The 19419-nt window shown below is 37.8% G+C and overlaps 2 protein-coding genes across 2 annotated transcripts in view; one reads left to right on the plus strand and one right to left on the minus strand.

The window, feature by feature from the left end:
* The window catches only part of LOC122352061 (insulin-like growth factor-binding protein 5), an 85182-nt gene that overhangs the window by 46340 nt on the left and 19423 nt on the right, over positions 1-19419 (minus strand).
* LOC122352060 (insulin-like growth factor-binding protein 2-B) lies at positions 542-19058 on the plus strand. The gene is given in 5 exon segments (XM_043249555.1): positions 542-1109; positions 13467-13485; positions 13487-13622; positions 15737-15877; positions 17227-19058. Coding segments are annotated over 5 exon segments (798 nt in total). The 5' UTR covers positions 542-766; the 3' UTR covers positions 17386-19058.

A 19419-nucleotide genomic window follows, 5' to 3' on the forward strand; every position in this document is an offset into this window, starting at 1 on the left:
AGTTTGAGTAGTCTTCAAAGAAAATTTGCGCAACCAAAAAAGGTCGCTATAGTGGTTTGCATAGAATCTGTATAAAAAAAGTATTTATCGATTTACTACAGACACAGTTATCAAAAATAAATCACAAAATCTTTATATTTAGCATACTTGACATTAGCGGACAGTGCTAGAAGCCTTAAAATACAATTTTGATTGTCCGTGCAAACTGATAGAAAACCTAACCAGTCTGTAATTCGCAAATTTGATGTATTACAGACTCAGATATAAGAGAAAAACACAAAATGTCATTATTGTTTTAAAATGTATTTAACACAGTCGATATAAGAGAACCGCCCTAGAAGCTCGAACACAATGTGGGTTGTTCCCGCCGAAAATCGCTCCCGGTCGGCTCCTGTAATTCGCGAACTGATTTTGTTGTTAAAAAAAACGCAGGAGGCAATTTATTTATTTGTTTATTTATTTTTGAGGCTGCATCTGTTACTAGCCAACAGTAATTTCAACTTAGGAAACATTAATTGTCGTCACCACAACAAACATCTCCCCCAAAGCAAGCAGCGGGTCTCTCGCAGATGAAACAGCGAAGACTTGTTTATCTGTATTTGACTTTGACTGGCTTTTGACGTGATGTCATTTCGGAGTAACATGACAGCAAATAGGACCCAGCAGAGCTCTCCGACGAACCTCACCTGTCCCCAAACGCACTTTTACTTTTCCACCTGAAGTCGCCTGCAGAATCCCGACATCTGTCAGACTTAAAGATAACGGCATGTTTCCCGCATTGCTCTGCAGTTTGCTGCTCCTGCACGGCTCGCTCGGGGAGATCGTGTTCCGCTGCCCGAGCTGCACCGCGGAGCGCCAAGCGGCGTGTCCCAAGCTCACCACCTCTTGCGAGATTGTCAGGGAACCGGGTTGCGGTTGCTGTCCGGTTTGCGCCCGTCAGAAGGGCGAGCTGTGCGGCGTCTACACGCCGAGATGCGGGAGCGGTTTGAGGTGTTACCCGAGCGCGAATTCAGAGTTACCGCTGGAGCAGCTGATACAGGGACTGGGACGATGCGAGAACAAAGTGGACCTGGAGCCCACCATGACCAACCAGGAGTCAGGACACAGTGGTGAGTCTCAAGACTTGTTTGTGAACGTGAATTGATGCACAGCCGCTGCCAAAACCTACGCATATAGCACGGAGGATGTTGCACTTTGATGTCTCCTCAGTGTTGATTTCTCCTTGACTTGGGAAAATCAGCACTGAGTCAAATATCAGTGCAGGGTCTTTGTTCTGGCACCCTTTACTCCACCATCTTGTTTGATTGTTTATACAGCCCATTTGTTAGATCACCAACTTCTGGCTGAACTGCTTCTGGTGCATCAGATCAAACCTGCATGTTTTTGTTTACATCAGGATTCTCATAGTAATGGAAAATCTGGGAATGCCAGTAAGTGTCAAAAATGATATTTCTTTGGGAAGGTTGTGGGAATTAATGCAATATTTAAAAGGCATGGTCATTTTAGAGGTAATATAATGCATAGTTAATTATCTTTTATTAATATGGATTTATTGATATGTATTATGTTTACATAAAATAAAGTGTAATATAAGTAATAAATTAATATATTTATAAGTAAATATGATCATTAAGAAATTGTTAATATAAATGATAAAACTGACTAAATAATAAAATGTTTATTTTTATTAAATTGCATGTTTAATATGAATAAACGTACAGGCTTATCCATGAACAACATAAGACATTAAAAAAATACAATTTATGTCAACATAACCCTATGTTATACTCAAACAGCACACATAACAGATTTTAAAATAATTGTATTAATAATTATAAAATATAAATATAATAATAATAAAATCATTTACTCAATATCTAGTTAGTGGAAAACCAAAATATCTACATAACGGTGTGTTCAGTGTTAGCAAAAGTTAAACTTTGAGTTGCTGGACACACCCACATCCTGTCCTCAGCGGTCACTGAGTTCAGGTCGTTTCATCAAGTCGCTGCTGCTGATGGGAACTGGGCTTTATCCAGTACTACATGACTGGAAAAGTCATGGAAATTTCTGTAATCGTTGCTGGTCCAAATTCATCAAGTTACGTTAAGCTTATCTGGTCTGGTCACAGGCACTCAAAAAACACTAGAAAAACTTGTTGTCATTCCGTGTAAACACTGCTATATTTACATAAATTGGATGGATTAAGCACCGTATAAAGTGTGATTTTATTATTACAGTCCTTGGGTTTCGATACAAGGCAGATTGAATCATGAGGTCATCATCTTTTGTCGATTATGGCAGTCAATATGTGTGGCAATGAAACCAACACTTTAGGGTGCAGTAAGATGATCAGTGTTGAAATTTAGTTGACCGTGGGATCATTGATCCCCTCAGTAAGCAAACAGGTTTATCACCTGTTAAAACTATTGACACGGTAACACTTGCCATTTTTTATTTGTCTTGGTGGTCCCCGAACAACATATGCAAACGTCTTTGAAACTTTCTCAGGGGTTAGTTCTTTCTGAATAGAGAAATAAGTGCAATGCTGCCCCGTTGCCTTGATAATACCGTTTGTGTAATCCCGTGTGGGTGTCACCGGAGGCCTTGTCTTTTGCTCTAAAGGCCAGGATGAACAGTTCCAACCTTTTGCCATGCAACTAAAATATGTGACCTAGATTTCTAATAAAATAAAGAATTTTCAAATTGCTGACAACTGAATGGTGCCAAATGCCTCTGCTTTGAAACAAATTGGCAGCCGTTATCCTGTTGTGCTGTTGAATTTTCCAAGAAATCAAGGGTGAAAGGCTAATGTCGCCTGGCACAAATTGGACTTTTGCACACTGAACTTTGAGGCCCGTCCAGGCACCCTTGTGAATCTGCCCCGCTACGCTAACTGAGCAGCGCTTCAATGGCGTATTTTGGGATACCGGTAAACACTAGGCAACACAGTTGCCCGGCACCAGCAGTTATGCTCTTTTCCAAGCCTTTCTAATGCAGGTTTCTAATAAAGAGAAAATACTGCCAGCTCTAAAGATAGTTGAAGTTCAGCATTACATGTTTGGTACAGTGCTATTTTGTTTGTTCTGTTCAAAAATACAAAAAAAATATGCTTAATGCTTGTGTATACACTGTAAAAAAAAAAAAAGTTGAAATAACTTAAAAAGTTTTAGTTGAGTGAACTTAAAATATTAAGTTACTTAATGTTAATTTAAGTGACAACTTGAATATTTAGTTGACTCAACTAAAACGTTTTAAGCAGCTGGGTAACAACTTTTTTTTTTAAGCTAAAACATTTTTTTTACAGTGCACAAACATGGCTGCAAATGATTTTTGGGAGTGTTTTTTTAGCGAGTATTAATGTTTTATTATTTATTTGTTACACAAATCAGTTTTATGGCTCTCAAAGTCATTGAATACAGAGGATAATGGGTGAGTTTGCTGATTTTCAACCAACTTTCCATTGTTACATTTTTGGTAGTATATGTAAATGAACAATGTGTACTCTTTCACTATTACCTGCACACAGTCTTTTTTCTCCACAGCCTTATTTCTCCGTTTTCTCAATTCTTTTGTAACTGATTGAAAAGAGAGAGAAAGTGAAGAAAAAACCCCAACCTTTTACTACATTGACAGCCAGCTTGTATTAAAACCCAATTTTGCCAATGGCAGATTACCCCTTTAAATCACACAGACTTTTAATTATACTTTTGTTTTGCTTTTAACAGCGTAGCGGTATAAATCACCATCCACCGTGATTGCATGGAAAACAGAAGCTCAGATATTCTGTATTCGTTCTCTTTAATGTTTTCTGGAAGAAATAAAATAGTAGTTGGACTTGGAAAAACGCGAAAGTGAGTAAATGATGACAAAATCATTTAACGTACAGTTTAATCAAAACTCCAGTTGGCAGAGAACTTTGGCAGTAGTGATGTGTGTGGTCAATAACATACGCATTTATCTTTCTTTCCTGTGAGAAGAATTCAAAATTAGCATCAAACGAGAAATCTTGTTTGCCAAGACCAGAGTCGACGTTCTGGTCCAGTACTTCTGTCTCTGCTTAACAGAAAATTATTGCTGATCTAATGAATGGCGAGTATGTCGTTTATTAGGGCTCATTAATGCAGTGAACTCTGAATGAATGTTGTAATTATGAAGCTCACTAGAAGGTGCTACATTCAGGACCTCTGATCCTCTTCTTTGTGCTCAGTGCGTGTCTTTGTGTTTTACTGTGTGGCCACTTCTCGGCATAGCTTTAACTAAATGTTGTGGTTTGGCACCCAGGCGTTGCATCTGAAATGAAGACTCATTCCGCACTGCGGCTAGTGAATTACATTCAGTAGTTTCATCACACTGAGCGTCTCTTAATTATCTAAAACCTCGCTGTGCATGGCTTCAACCGTGAGCGTAGTGCACCACCTGTAGTTAGCACTGTTCATGTGTCAGGCAGCTGCCTTAAACATGATAGAGCATGCGATAGGACATGAGAGGAACATCTTTTGTAATGACACTTAACCAGTGTACAGATGATGGCTTACATAATGTTCCCTTGGCTTTAACTTTGGATCACTTTGAAGAAGTCTAGAAATGTTTTGTCCATATCTAGGGTTTTGAGAAGAGGAATTTTGCAGCTTGTGTGAACACACGAGGACCTCTGTCATCATTATGACCTTTAGCATGGCAGTCTCCAGTCTAATGATAGTTTATTGTAAAGAACAGAGGGAAATGTCTGAGTTCACAGATCTTATTCCAACTTGTGTTCAATTACAAAAATACAGTACTTAGATGTCACACCAGATTTGAAATGCCACTGGTTATTGCATGGCATGTGTCCTGTTAAAATAGGTTTGCATGTGAAATTTCATATTTATAGGGGGAAATGACTAATATTACTTAGAATATTGTGCAAGTTATATTGGTTAGAATAGTGAACGTCTTAAATTTTGGTCTGTTCTTCATATAATAGTCATCTTATGACTTCATAAGACTTGCAGAAGACTTACATTACTTTTTTAATACTTTTTTGTACTTTTTGGGTCTAGACAATTTGTGTGAATAAAAAAACTAATCCAATATTGGTGCTAAGTACAAAAATCAGCTGTTGCTTAATAATTTTTATTAATATTTTGAAAAAATATATTTTTTATATATAAATATATATATTTTTTTAAATCTTAGTTAAAGTTTTATGTGATTCTGTCATTTTTATTATTAATATTATGAATATTATTTTTTATTTAGCTTATTTAGCTTAAACCTTTACATTTAGCTGACTTTTAGCTGACTTTTTACTTCAGTTATCGAATAAGATTGTTATCATTAATTGATTTGAATCATATTTAGCAGTATCAACACTGCTCAAAATGAGCATCGATGTACATTTTTAAGTTGCTTCTGATAAAATGGCAAAACCAGGTCGTACGGTCGTCAAGTCAGATAAATCCATAATTAAATGAACATACATTAAAAATAATATGCATACAAAAATTATGAATACGCTCGTGTATCATTAGCCGGTGTCGGGTAAAAAAGATGCACCTGTAAACTTTTGCACTGATACAGAAATTCCAGCCTCCTCACCACCATCCTAAAAATATATCTCATGTTTATTCAAGCTAGCGGTTTGTATCTCATGTTTGTTTTTCAGCATCTTCCTCTTTCTCCTTGTATCGCGTGTGTACTGTGATTGCCCTTGGATCCCTTCGGGGTCTGATGTGCTGAGACACGCTCTCTTCAACACCTTTCCAGGGCCTGCAGTGGGGATGCCTTGGGTGGCGGCTGCTTGTCGAGACCTGTGACACCAGAGAGGCTCCTTGTAGGCGCCGTGACTTTACTTTTGCTCCGGGGCATCTGGAGTGTCATGGTGTCAAACAAGCAATTGAAGAAAAAAAAAAAAAAAAAAAAACAAAACGCTTGGTCCTTTCTCCCCAAGGCCATCCTAGACAACCCCCCACAGACTGGAGAGTCGATGAAGTAGCGTCAGCAAAATACACAGTCTGACACATCCAGCCATCTTTCACTATGTGCTATAATGCTGGCTGCCTGCCCGCCCGACTAATAGACATGAAAATGTCAATATTGACTGCAACAGATATATTCACTATGAAATGACTGCAAAGAATACAAGTCTAGCAGCAGCGAGGCTGTGTTAATACCTCTCGGCACACAGCTACATTCCTGTCAGCAGGCCTATTTTGTTATGACTGACAAGTATTACAATTTGTAACATGCTGCCATCTTAGCTGTCATACTGATTTCAGCTCAGCTTATAATCTTTTTTGGGATTTTATAACTGAGAAACCTTTATACCGGTATTCTACAGAATTAGTGCAATCTACTGTCCCACAGTCAACATTTAAAAGCATTTAAATTTTTAAATCTTATATGCTTACTTATATGCTTACTTTTATTCCGCATAGAAACCCACAAAAATATTTAAAGCATTTAATCTTAACATAAAACCATAATTTAGTCTACATCCAACTTGGAAGGTTACTGTCCTAAACCCTAACACCTAAATTTCAATTTATGAAAATTACATTGAAATAATGTTTGCATTTTATTCCATTGTTGTTTTAAAAATAATAGAAGTGAAGTTAAAAAATATATATATTTAATATTTTCTTTGTAACTTACAAAACTTCATGTAACAAAAAAAAAATTGCTATTCACTTGAATATTGGTTAGGACACAGTGTAAAACTGCATTTTCAAATTATTAGAGCTAATCTAACATGTTGGTTTGAAGATTGTTTTATCTTACTTTGCACTGTCAAAGCAAACATTTCTAGAGACTTTAATACAGTCTTTCTGTAAACTAATGGCAGCTGTACTTAACAAAGCTTCTTCCTGAGACCAACACTCAGCACCATGCCAAGTGTGTTATCGGTGAGTTTTGTAAGCTTGTTGCTCAAACGCTTGTCAAAAGCTGAAGCTCAGGCAGTCTTTGACACTCAGGAGGCTGTAGTTGCTATGGTGCCAAATGGAGATCAACAGTACTTCACAAAATGAATCCAAGGCATTTCCTGAAGAAAACTTTGACTTCAAGCTGTTTCCTCAAAGGCTCAAATCTTAACACTAAAACTAGGTCACTATTATTTGTCAAATTATAACTGATTATCAAACTGCTTGCTGTTGAGGAATACTACATCCTTAAAGGAACAGGTCACCCAAAAATGCTCTTCAAAAACATTTACTTTCCTATTCAACAGAAGAATAAAATAAATGCAAGAAGGTGAGTAAATTGTGACAGAATTGTAATTTTTTTGGGGGGGTGATTCATATTGACAAATATTAAATTCACATATGCATTAGTGAATTTGCACTATTGCTTGAACTTGAGTTTTAGTGGATATCTATACAGCAATTTCAGTTTGATGTTTATTGGCACACTATAATAAGCAACCCAGTTATTGAAGCGTTTTAGAAAACCAGGATGACTTCCTGCAGCAGTCCTTCATTTAATGACATCTCATACTTTTGTTTTAGTTGAAATCCGTGTTTAGCATATAGAACTTATCAGCAGAAGCTCAGACTCGAGAACTGATTCTCATTCGTCTGCAGAGAACATTTTCTTTGTGCACAGTGGCTGCTGAATCATTGAGGCTCCCTCAGCAGGCCTCTGATTTATGACTGTACAACATCGCTGTTTAGTCTTTGCATATGCAATTACAGAAAAGATAAAAGAGAGAGAGGGAGAGTAGAAGAGAAAGACAGAGAAAAGTGCTGGCACGATCCGCCGTGTATTGAGAAGAGGCTCACGGCGGGTAGTTTAGGTTGAATGAAATCTTAAACGCTTTTTCATCAAATGGGGGAGAAAAAAATGGGGAACTGCTCCCAGAGGATAGTGACAAATTACTTCTCAGAACGATTTTCTTAAGTGGAATCAGAGAGTGCGAAATACTAAGACACTAAACAGATGTTTTAATGATGCAGAGGACACACAGAGGACACCAGTGGAAGTTCCTGTAGGACTGAATAGTAGAAGAAGTGGTTTGGATTGTCTTTTATACTTGTGGTTAATAGGGAAAGATGGCAGCTAGTTCTTGCAGCTGTTTTCACACTTTGTTTGGTTTAAATCAGTTCTCTTCAAGTGTTATTTTAGTATTTTGTTATATACCACTATTGTTTTTAAGATTTTAGGTTTTAACAAAAATGTAACAACAGAATATTTAATAGTTTTAGTTTTACCAATAACAGTAATATGTTTTGTGTTAATCACGCATTTTTGTACATTCATTCTGTTGTAAATGTACCTTTAATTAATGCTTTAACCCCCAGTTTCACAGACAAGGCTTAAGCCTAGTCTTAGACTTAATGTAAAGCTGTTTCAACTGAAAAAAAACTTACACTGACTGATCCTAAAACATGTCAGCTTCGGCTAAAGTCACCATGATTTTGCTAAGTAAGACATGATCCTGGATCACCATTTTTAATTGATCCTGGATTAACATTACTGCCCAAAAATATAGACTTATCCTGATCATAAGCCTAAAACAGATATTTCTTGAAAAATTACCCCTCAAATCTGATTGGTTGATTGGGATGTTGTTCCAGGATCAAAAAGATGGTGATATATTTCGTGAACTCATGCTCACTCTTAGGCAACGTCTCAGAAACAAAAGTAAGATTTGGACAAATCCTAAAGATTGGTTTCTATAGGTGCTTTTTTAGGAAAAAACTCAGAAGTGGCAACACTGTCAGCTTCTCCATCCATTTTTCCAATTATGGGTTAGGCCATGGGTCAATCTGAAAATGCATGCTGCGTTAATTATGCATTAAAATTAGTGCCATTAAAATTAATTTGCGCTAAAGTGTTACTAACACATTAATTTTGACAGCCCTAATATTTATAGATTTTTATCTTAAGCTTAATTTTCATAGTCATTCAAGAATCACAGAGAGCTGTTTATGCAGGGTTGGTTATGTGAGGACCAGCTTTGGCACAACTTTACGTCTATTTCATTTACTAAACTATATTGCAAGTGTATTGTACGATGTGCCAGGCAAAGTGAAAGCCGTATCAAATTTGAGCTCCAAAAACCTCTTCTACATGCCCAAGGGAAGCCATTCTGCACCGACCAAAACCAACAGTTAGCTTTAGCAAAACCCTCACACACCTGGTCCTGTTTTGCCGGACATTGGCATAGCTTTCCTGTGAGTCGTGTAGTTCCACAAAAGAAAGGAAATTAAATTACATTCTACACTGTTATTTCATGCCGCCGTGGTACAGCGAGTTCTTGAAGTTACAACCTTCACAAAAGGCCACATGGTTATGTAAGGAAAAAAGAGTGCCAGATACAAGCCGGCTTTTCGGGCATAACAGCTGCTTATGCGTTACATTTTCATATTTCATTCTGCTCGCTGCAGCCTGTTTTGAAACACAACATGGCAGCCCAGCTCCCTCTTCTTAGCCATGTGTTTTGAAAAAGCATTTTCTGTAAATTTTTAACCGGATGTGTAAACTGTAGACAGGTTTCAATCAATTTCAGTGTCTTTGGGTTGTTTTCCCAGCATGCAGCAGGTCTCAGTTCATCCACAAATTGACCAGAGCTTACTGGTTACAAGAGCTTCATGTTGCATGTCGCTGAGTGCATGTTTGTATATATCAGTAGATTGTGTACTGTAAACCAATACGACCGGTTATAATCCTGCCGTCAGACCTCAGCATTTTGATAAATCCTGGAGAGAGCCTGCAGTTTCAGCTCATTAGAGAAGTATGCATAGATTAAACCAAATCAGCAGTGATGGAGAAGATTTAAAGTGTTTGGTTATGGGTGGTAGCATGCAACCAGAGCAGAACTGACCTTGAGATATTTTGTTTTTCGGTTTACAGTTACTGTGATTAAACGTGCTGTAATTTAACAGTTTTAAATGTTTTCAATTATTAATTCTTATTTATTTTATGTTTTTCAAGTCACACCAATTCTGTTTGTTTTAAAAATAGTATGCCTAAAAATAGTATATATTTTAGTTTTGCTGCTTTTTAATGTGTGAATAGCATCTAACTGTATATCATATAGAGATTCTTGCTAGTTTGTGGGTGAAAAATAAGTTGGTTATGCTCTGCTAGATGAGACTTTTTACTTATGTAAAGGTTATTCAATCTGATGTTTTTGCTCATTCCAATCATGCTCAACGTTCAAGGCTTACAATCAGTGTTTTGTGCTTGTCATTCATCTATCATTAAATCTGGTTTTAGGCATTACTCATGGGGTAAGGTTAGGTTCAAGTGTAGAGATATTTTAAATATAGAGTCAACAAATTATTTTGATCCAGGAACATGATGAACTGGATGTGCTCATTTTCACATTCCATAATAAATAAAACGAAAGTCATTCGTCAGAAAATTAAGTGGTAATTTTACATTTGAACCATTTTCCCCACTGAGCTTGCTGCAATTCATTATAGGATTGTATTTTTATTTTCGATTTTATGTTATATGTAATGCTGTCTTAATGTAAATTTTCTCATTTGAACAAGTTTTGTGCCAAAAGTATGTATGTCTTTCTCTCTACATTGACAGCTCACTAGGTTTTGGAACAGAGTCAGTATGTAACTTAACAAGTGGCACTTGACTTTTCAACAGCGTGTCATGCTTCCTTGGGAGAAGCGAGAGAAAAACGGCCAAGGCCCTGAAAAGAGTTCCTGTCCACTCCCCAACCGCACAGCCCACACACTAAGTCTTTGGAAAGAGAGAGGAACTGTGAGTGGGAAGTGTTGCTGTGTAGTCCCAGGGATGAGAGTGTGGAACAGGGATGCTTCCGAGGATACGTAATGGCAGGTGTCTGCTGAAGCACGCCCGCCAATAATTTCTTCAATGAGGCAAACTCTGGCAAAGTCGCCCGCTATTTCAGACACTATTCTTAGGTCTGTTCCTGACAATTGGGCTCGAAACTTTAGTATTTTGTGCTGGACAATGCTCAGAGAGATCTTCCCCCTTCAGATCTCTAGGCTCCCGTACTCACCCTGCGCTGACTTCATTCGAGCGGCTCTGCGCTTGTGGCCAAAGGGTTCTGCTTTTTAATGTCGATGGGCCAGACAAAGAGCAGATCTGAATGTAGGCAAGAGTTTCAAAGGGCCAGCTCTGCGCAAGTGACGTTACCATAAGGGACACATGTTTAATTTGCCCCATACAAAGTCCAAAAGTACATATTTGCTGTTACAGTACATTTGGGATCAAATACATAGAGGTTTTTTTTCAGCGGTCTCTGTGCTTTGATGCTGCCCTCGAATTTCAGAGTCAGAAGTGTTATTGTCAGAGGACTTTAGAAAGAGTCTTTGTTATTCGGTCCCTTTTCAAGCATAATGCAATGAAATGTTGCAACCCAGGCTCATTCGAAATATGTACCTCCATATACATTTCTGCAGTAGCGTTATTAAGTACCTTAATGTACGTTTACTGGTTTCAAAATTAAACATTCAGTAAATGAGGCTAAAATGTGAGTTCAATAAGTGACCCTGACGCATATTTGTTATATTGCTATAGGCACGTATTACTGTACTTGTGTTATGTTGCTTCAGGTATGTATTGCAGTGGTTCATATTTTAAATATTCAAGGAGTGTCACTAAAAGTCAATTCTCTATCGTGTTGGAAATACACTCTACACCAAACCCAACCTTAAACCTACTTGTGAACAATTGTAAAAGTGATATTAAAACACATCTGTTGATGCAGCTGTGCTATATTAATTTCCTTAAGTGTACTAAAGCTGTTTTGTTGAATCATAGATTAACAAGGTTCAAACCAGAGATCTTCATCACTGTGCAACGGCGTATTGCGTGAGCTACAGAGCAAGAAAACTCATGCATATGAAGCTGATATGTGATGCTAATGTTCAATTTATCAGTTTTCTAATGTCACAGCTTGTTCGAATCAGTTCGAATTTACAATGTGATATTTCTCAAGTAGTTATGCAAAGAATAGGCTTTAATAATCAAAACCATGGACCTGCAAATCACATTTTGTGTAAAAAGCAATAAAAGTTGCGTGATTTTTACTGCTTCTAGTGTTTAACTGGTAACTGACGCAAAACGTTTTGCAAAAATGTAGGTGGGTAGAGGAACATATTTCTTATGAGCCTAGTCTGAAAGTTTTGCCTCTGTTTGAAACCTGCAACTGCATATATTTGCTGAGTTATTTTTTACCATATCTCATGCACTGGCATGGCTCCAGCACGTATTAATCTAATATTTTGAGGAATATGTGTCATTTTCACTGTATTTTGGAATCACAGATTTCTTGTAAGGAAGACAGAAATGTGATTTTTCACTGGATAATGTCATCTGAATGACGCTTTTGTTCTGACCAGCTGAGAAAAAAGGCCTTGCTACAGTGGTGATTATATCTAATTGATTAACTCATATCAAACTGTGCAAATACGTATTGCAGCACTGGGTGACTATGTGTATGTAGTGTGTATTAGCGTTTCTGTACAGTCTAATCTCTAATTGTCTAACTCAAATTTTATATAAAAATAAAAAAACTCTTTTTACGACAAATTACCATAAAAATTATAAATTGAATTATTTCAGCTGCTGTGAGAAAAGGCTATAAACAAACCACACATAGCCTACTAGTCAGGACAACTTTATGTTTATAGATGTGGCGTAATTATGCTACGTTAGACAATGAAATTCCTACCAGCACCAATCGAATCATAAATGAACATATATAATCTTTTCTTTTAAATAGGGATAAAAGTCTCTTTTTGTTATCGGTAGTTCACTTGTTATTTGCCAGGCACGTTTTGACTTAAAAGGCACATATCTCCTCACAGGCCTCTATGACTATCTGAATCAAGTGCTGTCATTAATCCCAGCCTTTAACTTTCTCTCTGCCTTGCTTTGATGTGCTGCCAGAACACTGATCCTGGGTTTGCTTTCATTGACAAAAAATATAGCTCATGGTCTTTGAGAACAATAATCCAAATTTCTATAAATATGTCAATTTGTTATGCAACATCTAAACTAACAGGGTTGTGCAGCATTCACAATTTAATTGACAATAGCTTTTAAGAAGAAATTTAGTTTTTGAATTTGTATTAAACTGAATTTAGAATTTTTTTAGAAAAAATTTAAATAGATTTATTTATTTACATTTTATTGACTACGTTTATGGGCCATGGTGGAAGAATATGTAGTAGCTTACAGAACATTTATTTATTTATTACATATTCTTAAGTATATTTTAAATTGTGCAGTTAAGTATGATTTACATATAACCTTTTATTAAAGTTATTAAAGTTAATGAGACATAGTGAAATGTTTATATATTAATATATGTTATTTTATGTTATGTTTTGTTTTGTCGTAAAACGTGTATTGGAATTCCTGTTTGGTTATGTTGAACTTGTCATTTCAATTAATTAAATAACCCCCTTAGCATACTGTATGTCAGTTTTAGCTCATGAATTGAAAGAGCACCAATGATGCCCAAATCCTTTAACCTACCCTTCCTTCATCAGGAGAATTAAATGGCACGCGGTCCCTCCAGTAAAAAGCCTGGCAAAGAAAGCAACTACCAGCACATCAAGGAAATGGCCGTAAAGCAGCATCTCAGTAACAAGAGGACCAGGATGTACAGCCCCCAGGATGATCCCAAAACACCTCACCCCAGACAGGTGAGTGTCCCGCTGTGAAGATTCTCAAGGCAACATATTAGACCTATAAATATAAAAACCTGTATTCACCTTGAATGTCATTGTGTTCAGTACGGCAGTGCCCTCTTCTGGTCATCAAACTAACACACCGCAAACACAACTCCGCAGGCTCACGCAACACACACACACACATACTCGCTATGACATAGATATTCTCTTTTCTATATCAGCTAAACATTAATTTTCCTAACACAGTCTTCTGGGGTTCAGATTTACAGTATGTCCTTTGTACAACCCTTTATATTTGATGTTGCTATAATTCTGTGGTCTGAGGTTGTTTGTCAGTGTATAATTTATTGCTTCAGTATGTTATTTTCATGATTGGAGCTGTGCAAAAACTGCTGTAAGCTGATTTTCGGGTGTTTTTCGTATTAAGCCCGTTTCTGGTCCCATTTCCACTATGTTTTCAGTCAAAAACATATGATCATTTCCTTAGTTACCTAATTAACCAACGATTTCTGGTGTCTAAAACACTGCCCGGTGATAACATACAGTTGCATTGGGATTGCCAAGGCAGAACAAACTTCTGCCATCTCTGTTGAAACAAGGAACGAGCCAGTGCTTGTCGATTTTGGCCATCACGCAAATCCACAGAGAGTTAATTAACTTTTCTTGGACTTGTACCATGCTTTACCTGGACTCTTAAATCCTTAGCCAAGTGACCACTGCAACACCCCAATCAGCATCTCTATCAGGAATCATCTGATGTTCTGAGCCAATAGACAAATTTTCTTGCTAATTTACTTCAGTTGGCAAGTCATTTTTCTTGCTTTCTTTTTTTTAAGCGCAACTTGAAGTAAATGCCAGTTCTAGTGGTTTTCTTAGTAGCTCAGATTTTTGCATGGAATCTTTATAAGATCTAGACTGTTTTGCTTTACGTTGTCATATTAGCATATCCTCACCATTTAAAGGACGCTGTAAGCGCATTGATCTGGAAAACAGTCATACATCGATATTTTACTCCTCATTGAGCGTATTCTATAGCCGCTATTGGGAAAGAAACCGTTCAAGAAAAAGACAATCAACGCTCTACAGCTACAGAGACAACAATAGCAGTCTTATTAAGCACACTGGGTCTGGTTTGGCTGACCTGAAAGCAATAGTAACTACGGCTAAATGATATGTTGATAAAGCAAATGGATGTTGGAAAGTACCGTAAAAAGGTAGATGCAATAAAAAGAAGCAGCCAAAGCAATAAAAATTCAAACCAGTGATAATGGTAGGGTAATAAAAAGCCAAACCGAATAAACAAGTTTTCTGCGGGGGTCATAAATCAGTAGCGTAACCCTCACATATCCCATGAAAAGCAGACATTCAAGGAGAATGTCAGGGTGACGGCATGTCCGATGACAGCAGGGGACTGTTCACTGCTTTGTGATGGAGCACTTTTCATCCACACGATACGGATAAGATCCTGGCAGGCCCTCTTCCCCAGTGCCCTCTTATCCTGGGCCAAGCAGGGAGCAGCCATCATGAGAGATATAGGGAAAAAGAGAAGGAACGGGAGACAGGAATGGTCTTTGATGCCGATGCCTGTCCTTGCAGAGAGGTGGGGAGGCAGAACTAAGCCAGCAAATTAGCTCGAGTACGAGATTTATATCAGACACACAAATGTTTCATGAGGCCGCCGGCCTGCTGTTTATCTCGCTCTCCTTATATGAGTGTTTCTTGGAGGAGTTTTATTAAAGCTAACTTTGTGTTATATGAAGGTCACATGAACTCTACCTTTTACCACATTTTGCTATGCCTTCCTCACTTATTTTTGCTACTTGTCAAATTCAGTTTTTTGCATTTTTTTTTGCAATTGCATTTCACAACCCAAACTTTCAGATACTTGTTTAGCAATGTAAATCTCACAAATTTGTATAATGACTTGGGGATAACAGAAGTAATACAATGTGAAGATGTTTTTATGGACACTTCTTGTGTCCCTGTAATTCAAAAGACTTAAAAAGCATGCTAAATTGTGTTTTTTTAAAAAAATCAAAAAAGTCTCCTATTACTATTGAGAGTCCCCATAAGCCATAAAAACAATATGTGTGTGTGTGTGTGTGTGTGTGTGTTTGGTCTTACAGAGCCAGTGTCAACAGGAGCTGGACAGAGTTTTGGAGAACATCTCCCGAATGACGTTCCATGACAACAAGGGACCTTTGGAAAATCTTTATGACCTGAAGTTCCCCAACTGTGACAAGACAGGACAGTACAACCTTAAACAGGTGAAAAAAACTATATTTGACTCAACCTTATGGTTGCAAATTAGCAGCTTTGGTGGCTGAAAGTTTTTAAGTCATCTAGTCCATTTTCAATTTGAGACATTACGCAGGCTACTTGCTGTATTGGCGGAGATTAGCACAAAAGTACTTGCATTTGGATGGCAGCGGGTGTTAATTTCGCTATATAAATAGGAATATGAGACATTGCACAACCTTTCAATCTGCAGCATCCCGCTGTTTTATTATCCAGTTTCATGCGGAAGGTTCAATATAAAGTCAGAGATGGAGCCAAAGAGAAACTGTGTATAAAACATTCCCACATTCTCTACAGAAGGCTGTTTTATCAAAACCAAGGCAACCGTATCTCAGCGAGAGTTACAAGCTAATGAAAATTATGCTGACCGACTGACCTGTCTATTGGGTGACTTGCCTTGGTTTGTAGAGACATCAGAGGCAAGGAGAATGACAAACTCGGTCCTTTATATCTTAATGCCTTTCTTACTCATCCTTTACATGCTGATGAAATGGGAAACTTTTTTTACAGTCTTTTTTTGGGTCTCAGGTTCTGATGTTACAAGTCTGCTCAGGAGTTTCATAAGAAGCCTTAAAATGGCTAAAACTGTGCTTACATTTCTAAAGATATCAATGTCTGCAAGTAGGCGTCTAAGATCTCAATATAAGCTCTCATGACTAAATGATCAGATTATTCTCTTACTGTAAATGTGGCGTTTTACATATGCTGTATATATGTATACATATAGCTGAGTATACACAAAATAATTATTTTTTAAATAAAATAATTATTGACTTCTAAAGCCATTTCATCTATTGTCTAAGCTTTGACAATTTGCTGACAGAGCTTGCTAACTCAAACATTCATGAGTTAACAATTATGTTCACAATTATGATATAATATTTCTCTGTCCTGGCATGACATGTTGCAGCTAAAACCAGGACAAACTTGTCCCGGAGAAGTAAACGGAGATGTTGTTTTGACATGAAAACCCTGTTCCCAGGGCTCAAAACAGTGTACCTCACCACACTTAATTGTATTGCCTGTTCCTTTTGCAATTATTGTAACTGTCAGTTTTTGTTCTTTGCCATTGGAGGACAAAATTGAGAACCTGTTTTTTGCCTATTTTGGGTCTCAGCGTCATATATGTCCAGTTCAATTATGACCTCATTTTGGGAGTGCTCAGTAGGGGTCAATGAGACGTGCTGGGCCAAATGAGGCGGGAGGGCTGTTTTGGGGTAGCGCCTCCACCCCGTACTCGCCCGAAAGCTTCGTTAAGCCCCCAACACCCGTTGTTTCCCCGCCCATCTCTCATCGTCTTCTCTGTCTTGTGTTCCAGTGCAACATGTCCAGCCACGGACAGAGGGGCGAGTGTTGGTGCGTCAACCCCTACACTGGTGTCCAGATACCCTCGTCCCCCAAAGTGAGGGGGGACCCCAACTGCAGCCAGTACTACGGTGGTCCTGAGCTGGAACCGCCCACCAGCCAGCAGAAATAGACGTACCCTCGCCCTTAAGGGAGACGCCCCGGGTCGCAAACGAGGAGAGTTAAAGCGAGTGCAAGAGCGATGTGCATGTGTGTAATTCTGTACGTGTATGTGTATGTATATTTTCGCAATAGTATGATCTGTATTGTCGATAGGAGTGTGGAAAGTCACATGCCAGCAAAGACAAGCAAGTCAAGGACAGGTAGTTAAACCTCCCCCTTCTCAAATCCAGATAACTATACTCCAAATTTAACTCTGAGTGATTGTTTTTTTTTCTGCCTATTTATAGGCTCGTCCGGTGCCTTTTAATCTTGTGACTGAATCTGGTTGCAGAGAGTAGCTTATACAGCATTTGCAGCTGTTCGGTGTGAAGATGTGTCCCTTTAATTCTCCCTTTTGTCTTTGGAGAGCCAATAAAAATGGTGGCGAGTTTTTCTTTGCACCATTGGTTTGCCAGAAACAAACAGCAACTGCAAACGCACAAGCAGCTTGACGTTGAATTAAAAGTGAATCCCAAATTTTTGAAACCAAAAATATAAAGCTGAGGTTTTTGTTTTGGTTGATTTGAGTGGATCTATGCAAAAGGGGCTGGAGATTGATATTGAAGATGGCTATTTTGACTACCTGAGTACCTAGCATATAAGTCAACTATAAGTACTCAAGTATATGTCGACATGCATTAAACTGGCATCTTTTCTACATGCCTTTTGCATTTTAAGACCAAAACATTTTCAAAATGTGTCTCTACACCACTGATTATGTATCTTTTCAGTTGCTTTGGGCTAAAAGTCACCACATGCATAAGTTGCTATACGGCCCCATCTAACCAATTGGAGTGCAAGTATGAAAGGCACAAAATGTCTAACAATCGTTAAATTAAAAACAAGGCCCCTTTTTGGCACATATTACTGATCTTCAATCAGCATCATATGTTTTGAAATTCAAGTGTGTTTTTACAGTAGATAATTGCTGTTGCTTCCAAGTAGCTACTCAAGATCTGGCCATCCCTGTTTCCTGGCAGCTGACAGACCTCTGTTCTCGTTCTGCTTTTCTACCATGTGGTAGAATGCAGGTGGTGTATGTGTGTGTTTGTAGAGTGGGGATCAGCATTTACTAATGATGTGCTGACAGAGGGCTAGATTAGGACACAGGGCTGACATTGACATATGTGATATAAAGTGGGTTAAGTGCCTATAAATAAACACAGGTTTGCACTGCAGTGCCAGTGGGCTGTGCCTCACCTTGCTTCACTCTCATCTGTGGTGGGATGTGTGCAAGGGTGATTTTGTCCAGTGCAACGCTTGAATGGGGTTAGCTGAAGAGTCCTCTGGAGGAATGCAAAGTGGTGCGTGGGTTTAGTGAGTTGTTTAACCAATTTTTGTACCATTTTTTAAGGGAAAACATGTGTTTTATTCATTGAAAAGCCCAATGCAACAGCATTTTTTTTTTAAATAATAAATAAAAGTGACGTTTGCACTGGGTTTAAATAGGCTCAGCTGGTCATAAAGATTCAAAAGAAAATTACAAACAATAAAGTAACATACATTGAGATTCAAAATCTATTTTAAACCTAAAAATAAAAAAAGGATTGTAAACATTTTTATATAGGAAAAAAATTTGCAGATTTTGTAAAGTGTAGGTCATTAAGTAGTAAATACACACACACACACACACACACACACACACACATATATATATATATATATATATATATATATATATATATATATATATATATATATATATATATATATATTTATACAATTTCAAGATTTAAAGAAATAAATTACTGACCCACAAAAATGCTAAATAGAAGCATTCTTTAGTGTAAATAAATGTGACCAGTGAGAAGTCATGGGTTAACTTGCTCAGTAAGCAGGTGTGATCTATAATGCCCTGTTCACACAGACACATATCGGGTTTTATCGCTGAAGGCCCCCGGATCAATGCACTTTTGGATTGTACTGGGCGTTCCTACAACTCTATGTTCTGACGTCATTGGTGGCCTGTGTGAATGAGCATATGAAAATCTGATCACAAAGGGAC

Source organism: Puntigrus tetrazona, chromosome 9, assembly GCF_018831695.1.
Source record: "Puntigrus tetrazona isolate hp1 chromosome 9, ASM1883169v1, whole genome shotgun sequence".
Taxonomy (NCBI): Eukaryota; Metazoa; Chordata; class Actinopteri; order Cypriniformes; family Cyprinidae; genus Puntigrus; species Puntigrus tetrazona.